General features: G+C 38.0%; 1 protein-coding gene across 1 annotated transcript; it reads left to right on the top strand.

Moving 5' to 3' along the window:
• Positions 1-6734: 6734 nt before the first annotated feature.
• On the top strand, positions 6735-8151 carry LOC126373651 (enhancer of split mbeta protein-like). The gene has a single exon (XM_050019867.1). The coding sequence runs from the start codon at positions 6773-6775 to the stop codon at positions 7553-7555; it is 783 nt and encodes a 260-aa protein (XP_049875824.1). The 5' UTR covers positions 6735-6772; the 3' UTR covers positions 7556-8151.
• The last annotated feature ends 8214 nt before the right edge of the window (positions 8152-16365 follow it).

The raw sequence follows: 16365 nt of genomic DNA, 5'->3' as shown, positions 1-16365 counted from the left end.
AAACATAAGTACAGGTAATCTTATCGCTAGGATGGACATTTTAAACTCAGAAGCAATAAAATTAAATTAACTTTTATACAGAACTGTAATCACTAATAATTTTCACTCATTCACTAATATTCTGTAATTATCATCACTTCTCTCGTGTTTAGTTTAAGAAGGACATTTTCAACTTAAAAGCAATTAAATTAAATTAATTTAACTTTTATACAGAACTGTAATTCTTAAATTCATTAATATTATCATCACTTCTCTCGTGTTTAATCCATTTTTATTTTTTTCACGGAGTCTGTTTATCTAACCTATAAAAAAACAACAAGCATGTTTGAGACATAAAATTGACAATACTGAAATGCACTTAATAATGTAATGAATATTTGCACTTATTTTTCCCGGAAATTTCATTAACAAAATGTATTTGAAAAATTGTTCAAGATTTTTTTTTGAGCCTATGCAAGTTAAAGTCAAAACCAAAATATTTTACCCATTTAACCTTATCTAAAACTTTTCCTCCGCCATACTAACAACGTTTATAATATCTTTAAAAATATATATTTAGATTCGAGAATACCGCTAGTACCAGTAGTAACCCATCGGCCACAAAGTTCAACTAAAATTTTGACGGTCAGATGAAGTGCGCAATTAGTTTTATGTTACGTGCTGGGAACGTCGGCCGTTAGTTTACACTCCATAGCACCAGATCGGACGCGGTGGAACTGATGTGCTGCTGCTCTTCAACCCACTCTGTGGGGTGAATGCCTTAAGAAGGCTTCTGCCTGATTATCAGCGAGACAGATTTACTCTCAAAGAGAAAATTTAAACGAAATCTGACTCGGACGGGACTTAAACCCGCAGCTCTTGTGAAGCCAAGACGAGTGTGTTAACCATTTCACCACCGGATCCTAATTGTGTCCATGCGAAATGTTTCGATCTATACCGTCATGAAGCCGAGTTTTACTTTTACGAATATTATTTTTTATGAATAAAATTGGTTTTAAGATGCTCCAAATTAGGTACTCGTCCTCAAAAATCATTCATTGCGAGATAAAAGCATCTTCACATAACCATACGGCATATTTCTATACTATCCAGTTAAATGGTCCAGTTTTATCGTAACCTTTCATCACAATGACAATCGACACAAACAGAAATAAACATAACTACATACACATACTGTTCGCAATTTTAACATAACACGTAAGATACGCTTACAACTATATCCCAATTGAGGTAATCAGAGGTACATCCATCGCAAATTGAACAAAGTACCCAGACCTCACCTCTGACTACCTCAATTGGGATATAGCCGTGAGCTTATATTATGTTATGTTAAAACCTAAACCTATTCCGTGATCCGCTACTCGCCCGCAGACAGACTAAAGCCTTCTTTAGACATGAGAGCCGAAAATTGAATTATAGAGTTCAACGCGCTCGAGTAGTTAACATACATATCAATGTCAATCACCGCGAAGACAGCAGTAACATTATGAATTATAAAACGTCAAACTGCATATCGTGTGAAAAATAAACAATAGAATACCTATCTAAGGTCTTTAGAAAATGTCATGCGATATAAGCATTGCGGCGCTTGAGTTTAAGGTCGTAGATCGGTCGATAATCGTATCATGAAGTCATAGAAATAGAATGTCATGTCAGGCAAACGAGAACTCTCCCTGTGAAGAGATGTTACAAAAATGATAAATTCGAGTAAAATCGCCAAACGTAGGCCGCGACCGCTAACACACTTCCTTCCACACCCCGCCGGAGTGGTCGATGATTTCCCTCATTCCCACTAGTCGATTAATTCTATCAAATATTATCCACTTAGACGACGACACCCTGAGCCGAGGTTCGCGCCCAACTGGGAACCCTCAGGCCTGTCGTCTTAAATTTTGTACCGGGTGAGATCCCTCAACGCTTCCCATTTGTCCGTTAGTCCAAGTAGTTAATGCCATTTGCAGCAAATCTACAATGAGTCACGTCAAAAAAAATTGCTAACACACTTTAAAAGCAATGTCACCGTTTTTTTTTTTTCATATCAGGCCAATAATCTTATTCTGCCAACTTACGAAGTTCATAAAAAAAATCGTATGCCAAATACGTAAGTGCGCAGTATGTGAAATAGCTGTGGTTTAGCACGCCTCCAACCACGCCCGCACGCAAACACTTGATGTGCAAACACCGCGATCGTCGCAAGCGCATGTTTACACACGGCAGTCGGTGCCTACTGTCTGTAGCGATAGGCGGGCTATATTGACTGTAAATTGAGAATGTCATATGGAAATACTTCAATATGAATTTGTGGTATTTGTAGCGGAACCATTATCTCCCATAAGGTTTTGATGCCTATTTCATTTAATTCAGAATCCACTTACCTAAACCGAAGTTATTGACAAATTTGGCATTTACCTATCACAGAGGCAAAAGAGACATTTGTTTGTTCTGAGAGCACGATAAGCAGACAGTCCTGGCTACTAATGGGCCAATAGGAAGCCAGTAGTAGTAGTGATAGTTATGCTGTAGTTAGGACTAGTCGTTACATGAGCCATGTCAGGGGATTATGGCGAATCAATAGTAACCCTGACACCAGGGTTTGCTGAGCGCGCGATCTGATTTCAGAGCAGAGAAGGGAAGAGAAGCTGGATTGGGATCACTGAGTCATCCATACGTAACTGAAGTTTCCGCAAACTCCGTAATACAATATTCAGTCAGATTAGCCATCAGTGCAGACAAATTCAAAGTAAGTTCTTTCAGGTTCACGTGTGGCCGCAATCCCACAACAAAAAATCAAAACTATTTATTCTTCAAAATTGGTTTATATTGCTGAGGGAAAGACGTGGCCAGAAAACCTCCCAGCGCAGGGCTCTACTCCTACTGTTTCATGTTTTCCTTTCTTTTTTTATTATATTGTATTCCAATTGGAGACGGAGGAAGCAAAGTGAAAAATAAAGAGAATTTATGTGACTTTTTCACAGAAACAGTGTTTTACGAGCTCCCTGACAGAAGCAGGCCTGTCCACATACGCAGCACCCGATCACGAGTTGACGCGAAAGTCAGCCATCGCTCTCTTCGCACCTGATGATAAGCGAAAACATGACGACTCGTATGTATTATATACCATATGCAATCTAGCTTCGCAGATTCCAAGACAAGTTCGAGAAATACAGACTGTGTGGTAGGATGTTAACCCGTTTCATGCAATTTTGCGGTGTACATAACATGTTATTTTGAAATATGCAAATGATGTAACGTGAACACGATATTGAATATAGTGTGTCGGACATGACTGTCGGTTGATTCTTATTTAAATGTTAATGATTTTCGGAAATCACCCAGACATACGTAGTCCGGTTGACATTGCTTACTGCACTGTTAATACTGTTATATTACAGTACTGGATAAAGTATATAAGAAATAATGCGCTTAAAAACACATACTAATTTCATCAATCACGTTGCACTATCTACTGGTTTTGTCATCTGAAAATAGATATAAAGACAGCATCTTTACTAAATATATAACTCTCAAGTATCATTTATGCAAATTACACTTACTTATTTATATATATATATATATATATATATATATATATATATATATATATATATATATATATATATAAATATATATATATATATATATATATATATATATATATATATATATATATATAGGTACATACACAGTATGGTCGTCAGAATATGTAAATATTTAAATAAGAAGTGCAAGAAAGAAAAATAAAAGAAACATAATGGGCGTCTGAATTTTACGATGTTTTACCATAAAACGTGAGTTTACTTAAACAAAAGGCTATTTACAATATTTGTTTTTTGTCTTTTAAATAAGTAATATAATTTGTAATTCAACGCGATACCTATACTTACGTACTTATAACAATAAAGTTATAATTTTAGCGTATCAAGCTTTACGTTTTGGCGATACAACTTTTTTAAATGTCACTAACTGTATCAACCTGTTGATATCAAGGAAAAAATACGATAATAAAATATACGTTTATTTCGTATCAAGTGTTCTGTGTAAATATTAACGTCCAATGTTGATTTTTTATAGATTAAAGTGCGATATAGCGAGTGTCAATACTGTCGCCCGCGCCGCCACAGAGTTCAATACTCCCGAAACTTTACAAATATTTTAATCTTACTGGAAATTAAATTATATTCCCATCTTTATAAACATATTTACATAGATATGATGATTATATCGACGATACATTTACATTTTTATAGTGTGAAGTTTCAAGATAAAATTATTATTCTAAATGATTCTCGACTGCTCAGCTCCCGTCCTTCACTTTCAACATGCTTGAAGCTCTCAGTAGGTGGAGCATTGGAATTCCCCTTTCGTTTGTTCTTCACACGAGCACCCAGTTTACGGTATAAATCATCAGCATATATTACGTCGCCTACGTGGAATTTATTAGCTGACATAAAATAGATACGTGATAGAAAAAATAAAGATGCAGCCCGGTGGGTCGCACTAGTCGAGTCCTTCGTCCTTACGTCACCGCGCTAACAAAGAGCCATGCCCACGCGCTAATGTATTCAACGCGTCGATTGATGAAGTATAAAATTTCTTAGTACCGTCTCACTCACAATGGAATTATGATAATTTATCGGTTGGCTTGTGCCGGCCGAGTGTGTGGGAACGCGCGCGGCACGGGCTTTCCCACGACGCGGTCTCGCGAGGGAGAACGTCGCGAGTTACACCGCGCGAGCCGTCGCTTACGACCGTTATCTCTCGAGACATATTTCACAGTCATTGGCAATAGGTCGCAAGCGCCAAGTAGCCGCCGGAGAGTGGTACTTTTCGTAGATTGTAACGACTCGTGTTGACACTTAAGACGTTTTGCCGTCTGTTGTGTTAGACAGAATTGGAGTAAGTAGCGTCACGGCGGTTTCGACCGCACAATAGCGCGGTGTCTCGGCTAGCGGTGCTGGGAACTAACTCACACCTTTGCAATGATGCGGTTATTGTTTAGGGTGACTAATTAGGATGGGATGGCTTTTTATTAAGGATTACGCCAAAACAAAAAGAAAAGGCGGTTAAGCACGTCTTGTAACTTAAGGTTGCTTAGTTGAAGGACGTAAGTATACCTACGTCATGTAGGTATGTCACATGATTAAGTTACAACATTACCTGACTCTTATGGCACATTTTAGCCACAAAAAAATTACCAACACTGTTGAAATTGTTTCGCAAAAGCTTATAGTTTTGAGTAACATAAGTCAAATACTTACAGAAACGGGTAACGCGAATTTTCAGTAGCAGCACAGCAACTCCGGTACAAAGTGGGTAACTTGGTATCGAATGCATAGTGTATCTAGGACAGCTAGTAATAAAATTAATAAGTGAATATGCTGGTAAAAAGTGAGTGCAACAGTAGTGTTCGTCAGTTCGTCTGTCGGCGGCCGACGGAGGCGATAACACGCAGCGTGTCGCCTGCGCCCGCGCACCGCAGGGCTGCCTCTAACAATATGAACTGCTTAAAAAACTTGTACTTTTTGGTACACAATTAAAAAGAAAATCAGTTTATTGCACATAAACAAATACAATCGGCACACATTACTGAAAACTATACATTTTGTAACCTATACTTTCATGTTATGTTAAAGATACTAAAATAAATAAGTATTATTTAATTTAGTAACACGTGGAAAATAACAAGAAAAGCAGCCGGCAGGTTAATAATTTACTTTTGTTTTTTTTTGTCACACGTGCAACATAAAGTACTGGTTAGTTGCCACAATAGAAATACGATAATGGATTTTTGGTGCGTTTCTTTACCTGAAACAATTAAAAAGATAACAAAAAAATAGACAAAAGGCAGCCTTCTTTTCAGAGAATTAATGGGTACCTACTTACTTAAAATTCTCGGGATTTATCAATATTAAAAAATATGTTGAAAATATTAAATATTGTATTTAATATAAAAAATATACCCTTCACTACAAAATAGACATATTTTCATCTTTAATTCTTAACCTTCCAGTTTAAAATAAGCAGAGGAAACATTTTTAAATCATAGCAAAAAACTCCTTGAAATTCGCATTTTACTGTTTTACCCTGTTTTTAAAAATGGCGAGTAGTGACAGTGATTTAAAAATAAAACATAATAATGGCCACGAGACATAACGGCACAGCGGTAAAAATGTGACGTCACAAGGTGAGGGGTGCGTCTTGCGTGCGCCAGCGCAAGGGTCGCGCGTGGGAACGTGCTGGCCAGGTGCTACGCACTGACACCCTTGATCATCGCACAGCTGTTTCGTCTTAAAGTTTAAGAAATAATAAGTAAAATCATAAAATTGAGGACGAAAGAAAACATAGAATTCAAGATGAAAGAATTTGCATAGTTTTACCAAATTGATTAATCACGTATTATATTAACTATCTGTAGATGAAAAATAAAAAGGAAATTATTTACGTACCCATTTTAAATTAAATTACTTACCTACATTAAAATAAAATTAACTATTTAGATACTTACATAATTATCTTTACTTAGTTATAATAGTCTTATAAAATATTTTGAACTAGATAAATGTATTTCACATACTTTTTTTAAATAAATCTAGAAACCTCAATACAAAATCAAGTGAAAACAACTGAAGTTAAAATACATTAATATCATATTTTCCACGCATGACACCCCTGCTTTTATCACGGGCGTTTTGCCACAATCGGTGTAGGGCGCATAAAAGCTGTGCGAGCGCGGCGCGCGCGCCATTCGCTAAGAGACCGCCGCGCGCTCAACATGATCCTCCCCGCGCGCACCATGTCCCCGCCGCGCGGTGCCTTCCACCCGCCCGCCGCGCTCGCGCCCTGCAACGCCAACCCCGAGGAAGAACCTGTCTCCCGGACCTATCAGTACCGCAAGGTCATGAAGCCCATGCTCGAAAGGAAACGCCGAGCCCGCATCAACCGCTGCCTCGACGAACTTAAAGACCTAATGGTCACGGCCCTCCAGGCCGAAGGCGAAAACGTCTCCAAACTCGAGAAAGCCGACATCCTCGAACTCACCGTTCAACACCTCCACAGCCTGAAGCGAAGAGGACAACTAGTGCTCAAACCTGAAATGTCATACGCGGAGCGATTCCGCGCCGGATTTACACAGTGCGCCACTGAAGTGTCTCAGTTCATCGCCAACGCCACCCTGGCTGCAAACGCCATGCAGCGCCAGGGGCCGGTTGATCCTCAAGCTGGAGCGAGGTTACTGCAGCACCTCACCAACTGTATCCGAAGGTTGGAGAATCCTCAAGTGGTGCAGCCTCAGCCGATTGCGCCTAACGGTGTGGCGAGGCCGACGCCTCTGCAACCCATAGCACCAGCGCCACCGCAACAGCAGCCACCGCCGGGGCCTCAACCGGTGATGGCACAGCAGAGGACGATGCTGCCGGAGCGAGGGCTGAAGAGGCCCGCGGAGGCGCCGATGGACAGCGAGGCGGCGTACGCAAAGCGCGCGTACGCGCCGCCCTCCCCGCCGCACAGCCCCGCCTCCGAGCCGGACTCCGCCCAGTCGATGTGGCGGCCCTGGTGATCACCAACACTGACCGCCTCCTCCTGATCTCGCCTGCTTCCAACCAGGACTGTGTGTCTGTGTGATATCACCAAGAACGTTTTGTTGTTTGTTTCTATTGACGTTCCTAGAACCGATGTGTGTTAAAGTTAACGATGCATGTTGTCCGTCGCTTTGCTTGTTGAAGTTTGTTTTTAATTTAAATAAAGTAAGGGTTTTGTTTTTGATATCGATCTGTGTTATTTTGATATTCCTAACTTCAACGTCTTCCACGTCGGTGTAAGCCTTAAGCATTTACTTTAAACTTAAGAAGTACCATAATGTAGAATAGCACCTAAGCTAATACTGTGATATTGTAGTTGTCTCGATCGACAATCGATCGTCTAGTTTGATATCGATAAACAATTAATACTGTTAGGTTATATACCATAATGAACAAATAAACAGAATAATAAATACTGTGTTCTATGCTAAACTTTGATTGTTTCATGTTCTTTCAACCTCGTTACATACCACTCCTAACACTAAAATCATGTCTTTTCTCTTAATAATAATTTTATGAGCTGTTACTTTTGTCAACTGTTTTTATCTTAATAAATACCTACGTATCTTAACGATTCACGATCATTTTATTTGCATTGCATACCCATATCATACCACTTAAAATAAAAGCATTTAAAAAGCTGTTAAGGTATACTCTTATCCTTGCGACTGCTCGAGATAATTGAAAAGCTTCGTTCCCTGACACGCCCTTTTAAAAACTCATTTCCTTACAAACATGAGATCCTTAACCATTTTCATTTTATTACCGTCTATAAAGTACCCCTTCAGGTTCTTATTTTAAAGTTGAAATTACTTGAGATGATTTGCGAACTTTCAACGCGCAATTATCACTTAGCAGAAAACAATAGGTAATAAACTGATTAGAGTGCTCTTTCATGAAATATTCAAGAATTTCTTTGTTTTACAACTAAATGTCAGTTCTCACGGTGTTCAGCGGACGCTTCAGATCTGTTTTGGTGTATCTTTGTTCTTGTTTTTGTACATTAGACGCTTCAAGGTTACTGACACTATACAAAAAGTGTCGGCTGTCAACGTTAATCTCGGTCTATTACTCAACATTTCAATACACTCTTTTAACATAGTCATAGATTTGGTAAATGTCAGAGATAGTAAGTAAATCATCTTCGTTACTAAACGATTGGCGATGAATTGACAATGCATTTCCTCTGCTGTGCAAAGGGTTTGTACTTGACTTTGCGTTTAAGTAATCGCAAATTCTAGTGTATTTCATTTTGCCTTTTTTATATCATTAAGTACTCCAAATGATTATGACTTATGACCAAATGTTTCAAAAAGGGCTACTTTTGTCACATTTTATCACCGCACAGAATTCGAGACCTAGCAAGTCTGTTGATTAGAACTTTCTTACAAACCAAACAATTGCAGAAGCCAAAAGTTTGCTTATATTATACTTACAGATCGTAGATATTGTACGACTGCTTCAAAACAGCGATAAAACATTTACACTGTATTTCTCTAAAGAAAAATACAAATTATAGTTCACATCACTCATAGAAATATAGTGCTCATATTATACTAGACCGACGATGAACTCATTTATAAAAAGCAATTTCTAGAAGTGCGCATAAGTCTAAATGAAGCAATTTTCTCACACCATCTCTTTACCTATTACGCCATTCTTAACTGAGGGAGCTCCAGGAAACTTCAAGAAAAATCATGCATACATTGGTAGTTACAGGAGCACGCACGCACGAGCGATTCTTGGAGCCATATTCTCACGACTCCTCTTACAACAGCCTTCAAGCTTCTTAACTGAAGAAGCAGCTATTACCGGTGTAACGAGGGGCGCGCACGCGGTAGAATTAGTTCGGCGCGATCTAATTGGGGCTCGCTTGCGTGCGCGCCGCGGTCGTGGGAAGCGCCCGCGCCGGTGAAATGCCACGGATACCCGCAATTTGAATTTAGTTATGGCCGTAAGCTATTTGATTTTATGAACCCAGTTTTATTGTTTCGTGAAATAGTACATCGTAGGAAGACGGTATGTTACAAACAAAACAATTAGCCTTTTGGTCGTTGCCCTCGCCTACCTTCCATTTGGTCTCACGGTTAAATTATGATTTACCCAGTAGCCATCGATTGTTGACACAAATGCGTCAGCTTTTCACAATGACCAATGATAAGTCGAACGTTCGCGTGAATGTGTAATTTATGACAAAGCTACTCGAATTTTATGACTGAAAAAGGAGTTACTAGAACTTTACGACTCGTGAGTCTTGTTCACCAAATTGAGTATGAAATCTCGTTGATAACAAGTGGATAGGCACTTACCTATTACTAAGGATTCATGTTATATTATTGCATGCAATAGTCAAGGTCTTTTAGGGCGTAACCACTGTACAATCGATCACAGATATTTACATAAACAGTACCACAAAAACTGTAATGTCTTATCTAGAAATCCTCTGAAATAGTGTCAAGTTCTGTGATAACAATCTATTGTTGAACAATGAAAATAAATAGTATTACCTGTAAACGGTAAGGTGTGTCCTTTCTTTCTCATTTTTTTTAGATGTTTTATAAACGGGAGCGTTCGAATAATATAGTGATCGCGTGATTGACATTGTTCTATAATGTTGTCTGTAATTGCTTAATAAATGCTATCAGATTAGTAAGTAGGTCATCAATTATAGTGAAACTATTTTGCGTGGTCAATGTTGGGTACCACCCATAATCTAAGCAATCGCCTAAAATAGGTAAGTTTCACTTACCTAGTTTTGGTATCACAAAATCAAGTACCTAATATTTTTTATGTATGTGTAATTAAACTAAGTTTTTACTAACATAAAATGGCAATAAATTTTTCTTATTCCGTGTATAAGTTAAAAGAGATATTTTTCCATCAATGATATCACAAATTATACTTCATACTTTTTAATGTAATTTTTCCTTCTTCTTTTACGATCGACTGCAACGTAACATGTAATTTTTGTCTCTAAATGAAAAATATAACGTGGTCGACTCAAGGTCGCCGTATTCTTTTCACCATCTATCATCTGTGTGCGACAATATCCATAATTAAATTAATCATTATTATAAATTTTATTAACTATTTCATTATTAAACAATTCAGATTAATTTTTATTAGTGTGTGATAGCTTTGCCATAGCAGTGAAAGGAATTCAGCAATCAGTAATCAGTCGCATTTAAAAATTAAGAAGTATACTTCTTTTACGCCAAAAATCAATTGTTATCCGACAAAATTATAAAATAAGTAGCTATACTTAGTTTACGTCAATTAAACTGTGATTGTGTGATGCTCTGTCGCGGGGCCACCACCTCCAATTCAGTTGAAAACGATATAGATTACTGTACGTACCATGTACATAGTGTACGTGAAAAGATTTTATGTGTACGTGCTATAATTAGAAAGAAAACAACAAATTAAAGTGGCTTCGCTGGAGAGCATACTCCCCAGCGGAGCCACTCAGTTTGCATACTTCGAGATGTTTTCTTCCTGTAAATTGAAGTATAGTTTGATGTACGTACTACGTACATAGTGTACGTGAAAAGATTTTATGTGTACGTGCTATAATTAGAAAGAAAACAACAAATTAAAGTGGCTTCGCTGGAGAGCATACTCCCCAGCGGAGCCACTCAGTTTGCATACTTCGAGATGTTTTCTTCCTGTAAATTGAAGTATAGTTTGATGTACGTACTACGTACATAGTGTACGTGAAAAGATTTTATGTGTACGTGCTATAATTAGAAAGAAAACAACAAATTAAAGTGTATATGACGGCATGAACAAAACGTGAAGCGCTGAAGATTTTAAGAAACAATCTCCTTGCGAGAACTTTTTATCTATGCACAAACTAAACCTATTTCAGACGAACGTCTCTCATACAAAACAAAGAGCCTCAGAATTTAGAGTATGACACTTGATTTGACATATAAAATTATATTGCCACACGCAAAAATAATTGTGGGGTTGCCATAGTAATGATATGGCACGGCGTGGCAGTAGTGATAGCTTTAAATTATTTAGATTACTTTAAATTTTGATGACAAGGTTTATAAAAAAAAGATTGCAGTTTACTTGTATAACATTTTATTTTTTAATTTTGTTTTATATTTTATGGATTTTTTTTCTGAAATAGAGCTTTATTATTGTTATTTTAAATATGCCTTTTTGCATTAATGGCAAACTTTCCTCTAAACTCTCTAATCTAGAGACATCTGTACCCTTTAATATTTTGTTTATAATAACACTGCTAATCTTGAGAGACCCGGAAAGTTTCTAATAAAAATGTCTTTGTGCAATCCGCATGGCAAACACAATTGTTCCCAGTAGTCCTAAGCCTTCGCAAATTGTCATCACACAAACACTGTAACTTCTGCACTTCTAGAGTTCTTCCTAGCTCACTTTTAGGAAACTGGTGAAATGCGTCTTTTCGTCTTTTCGCTTACTTATCTTACACTCATACTGTATGGATATCACAGTTTTCTAGTTGAGAGGCTAACTACGGAATTTATTCAACGCAAATTTCACTCGATCACTTACATTTATAAAACTACAATGAAACAATGATTGATTTTGGATTTTGTTTGGTTAGGATGCCGGGCGGACAGCGCTTGCCCTTGTGTCTATGTTTATATCCTAACCTAAGATTGTCCCAAGATGGCGGAAGATCGCAGAGGGGTGAAATGAAGTAGGAGAGGGGTGAAGTAGCTGTCATTTTCTAAACTCGGTACATTTGCGCTATGGTACAATTTTTTTGTATGAACATTTCCGGCCGTGTATCTATGACAGATTTGACATAAATTGTCAGTGCCGTACCGATCCGTCACCAAACCTTGTCATCAAAATTTAAAGTAATCTAAATAATTTAAAGCTATCACTACTGCCACGCCGTGCCATATCATTACTATGGCAACCCCACAATTATTTTTGCGTGTGGCAATATAATTTTATATGTCAAATCAAGTGTCATACTCTAAATTCTGAGGCTCTTTGTTTTGTATGAGAGACGTTCGTCTGAAATAGGTTTAGTTTGTGCATAGATAAAAAGTTCTCGCAAGGAGATTGTTTCTTAAAATCTTCAGCGCTTCACGTTTTGTTCATGCCGTCATATACACTTTAATTTGTTGTTTTCTTTCTAATTATAGCACGTACACATAAAATCTTTTCACGTACACTATGTACGTAGTACGTACATCAAACTATACTTCAATTTACAGGAAGAAAACATCTCGAAGTATGCAAACTGAGTGGCTCCGCTGGGGAGTATGCTCTCCAGCGAAGCCACTTTAATTTGTTGTTTTCTTTCTAATTATAGCACGTACACATAAAATCTTTTCACGTACACTATGTACGTAGTACGTACATCAAACTATACTTCAATTTACAGGAAGAAAACATCTCGAAGTATGCAAACTGAGTGGCTCCGCTGGGGAGTATGCTCTCCAGCGAAGCCACTTTAATTTGTTGTTTTCTTTCTAATTATAACACGTACACATAAAATCTTTCCACGTACACTATGTACGTAGTACGTACATCAAACTATACTTCAATTTACAGGAAGAAAACATCTCGAAGTATGCAAACTGAGTGGCTCCGCTGGGGAGTATGCTCTCCAGCGAAGCCACTTTAATTTGTTGTTTTCTTTCTAATTATAGCACGTACACATAAAATCTTTTCACGTACACTATGTACATGGTACGTACAGTAATCTATATCGTTTTCAACTGAATTGGAGGTGGTGGCTCCGCGACAGAGCATCACACGATTTATTGTCAAAGTAAAATAGTAAGTATATGAGTAGTATATTGGTGATAGTAAGGTAGTGAGTGGTAGGTGGTAGTTATAGCAAGTTAAAATACGTGCAGTTTTGTCTTAAAAATCATTTGAAATTTTATATTTCTAAGCAGTTTCACTGCACTGTAACCTAGACGAAACTACGCGCATCCTATAAAAACATCAATTGTAAGTTCACACAGACTTTTATGAATCGCCAGCACGAGCTACTATCAAAAATATATAAAAAAACCTAACCCCATTTATCATACCGACGGATTGGGTTATCCGAAAGCGTAACAGCCGACAAAAAGTAAAAGTTATCTTTTTATCTCGGAGCATCGATTCGCTTCCAGTTTTACGTAAGTCCCTTTCGACGCTCTGGGATCCTCAGCACTCGTAATCGTAATATTTCTTGCTTGTATTGACCGTCTTATTTCGTCGTGATCTTACGGAAGTCAAAGGCCTCACGACCGACCGGAAGCAACATTAATCACAATCGAACAAAAAGTTACATTGTTATTGATGATTCTATCAGAAAGAGAGTAGAACTGTCTGGCCATTTGTTATCTGAGTGCTACTTACTTCACTATACAAATCATAAAATAAACTACAAAGTTCTTTGAACAATAATATCATCTACTTACCCTTCTTTAGTGTTCAATTCTTCCTCAACTATTTAAAATTTACTTCAACATTACATAAGCTTCCGACTATATCTCAATTGGGGTAGTCAGAGGTACCTACCATCCATCGCAAGATGAACTAAATACCCACACCTCACCGAGCTTCCTGTTGGACTAACGTGTGAAACTTACTTCCTCTTTTAGTTTTACTTTTTGTAATTAGCACCCCAATTAACTAGATCGGCCTCGCAGCGCGCACGTTCCCAAGAACTTAAAATAAAAACGTGATGACCTTTTCAACAAACTCAATCGATTACAAAAAGACTACAGCGGTTCTCGTGGCAAAACAGACTGCGATGAGTTGTAAAGATGATAATATAGCAGATAGCTACAATAAGCATGAAACAAATCACTTGCAAGATGCCGAATCATTATGAAACGCAAACGTTTTTGTTGTTTAGGACAAAAAGTTATTTCAGCAAACAAATTACGTGAAACTCAGTGAAGACCTGATTAACCGGGAAACAAAATCGTTTTCTTTTTACTGTAAGTAAATCTCGAGCCAGTTGTTTTGCAACAATCGCAGCATGAGCGGCTTAGTGTGATGACCCATGCAAACTTACATCATCATCTTACCAAAACTCACTGCGAAATATAGTTTTTGACACAACATACCTACCTTCTACTCAAACGAAACCGAAAAGCATCATAACATAGCGTACTATTATGTAGCATAAAGACCTATTGCGTCGAAATGTCTGAAGTCAAGCATGACAAGACCTTACCGTGGTGATCGAGCCTTTTCTTGTAAAAAAGCATATCGAGACAAAACAGAAGCAAACTGAACAGCCGGACTGCATTGCGTTGAGTTACAGAAGGCCAAAATGATGATGTCTTGAACTCAGCCATGTAACATTGCAAAAAACAATTTATGTTACGCAATTGAATAAAAGCCGCATAGAGTATTGATGATAAGTTGTACCAATAAATGCTAGGTTAAGAAAATTTCCACCCTGTCTAGATCTATGAAGTAAGTAGTTGTTGTTTTATTTAAATGTCTCCTATAATAAGCAGGTAGGTAGGTACTTGTTCAGGGCTTTTCCCGCATCATATTTTATTTGACTTTGTATATACCTATAAGTATTGTTCACACTTTCCCCTTTCTAACTAGCACACTACATTTACGTCTCAAAAGCCTTTTATCAACACGTATTTGTCATTCATATTTTTTATTTTCATATCAATCGTATTTTTTTTTCTGTGTGAAGTCTGCCCTGTGTTAAATGTAGCGTACCTGTCTGTCTGTGTCTATAGTGTCTGAAAATAATTAATGTTTCTTAATTTCCTCTCACACGAAGGTCGCCTCATAAACTTGGCGAAGTGTATGACCGACAGACCAAGTCCAAAAGCATTGGGAACAAGCTGGGCACGTTACGTACGGGCTGGGAGGCAGGCGTTGCGTCAAGAAGTCGCGCGAGTCGTGATTGCGGCGCGCGCCGCCGCCGCCGTCACGCGCCGCGGTCGCTGCACGAGCACACAGGCGCGGACTCGGGTATCGCAAGAAAGGTACCTTCTTGTTTCTAGAATTCTCTCATAATCCTACTTCTAAGCATCCCTGCCTGGGCGAAAAATAAGTAACAGTTTAAGCTCTGGTTGGGTCTTGTGGACAAAAAACATCGAATCATCTAGAATTTGCCTTAGTTGTCATTACGAAATTCGTGAAGGAATTTAATACCCTACGATGGGGTGTTGTAACTTTGGATGATTACTCAGGTTCCAGTTGTTATTACAGAGGTAAAGCCAGATACGAACATTATCTTTAAAAAATGCCCGCATGCCGTACGCCGCACGCATTGCTCTGTGTTATTGCGCGCGTATGCGTGCATAGCACTTGCCTCGCCAAGAATTATCTAGTCTATCTAGGTATATACACACATTGAGAGTACTTGCGAGGCGTGCGGGGCACTAGACAATTTTATACGCGAAAAAAACAGAATACAATACGCCTCGAAATTAAATGATAATTTGGTTTGGGTGGGTGGGTTAAACATGAAAAGAACTACTACAAAAGAAAGATGCGCTCTTGGCGTACTCTAAGTTGTTTTTTGTAAAAATCTTAATAACATTTTCAGGAAATGAAAAGTACTCTAGAATTTAAAGTGCCCACTGACCCTAACTCATCTACTACTAAGCACGCTGTAGTAACTAAAAGTATCTAAAAATCGGTGTTTCACGAACATTTCTGAAATACTGCAAGATATTCCAAAACAAAAAGCTCTAAGTAAGTAAAAAGAGATTGTTGATCTAAAACTGAAGATATGTATGTCACTACTTTCTGCTTTTATGTATTCTTTGCCGTGTCGCGTCACGATGTAACTTTTTCACGA

This window comes from Pectinophora gossypiella, chromosome 16 (genome assembly GCF_024362695.1).
Source record: "Pectinophora gossypiella chromosome 16, ilPecGoss1.1, whole genome shotgun sequence".
Lineage (NCBI taxonomy): Eukaryota > Metazoa > Arthropoda > Insecta > Lepidoptera > Gelechiidae > Pectinophora > Pectinophora gossypiella.
The sequence above is the reverse complement of the archived record's forward strand: the minus strand, read 5'-3'. Positions and strand labels throughout refer to the sequence as shown.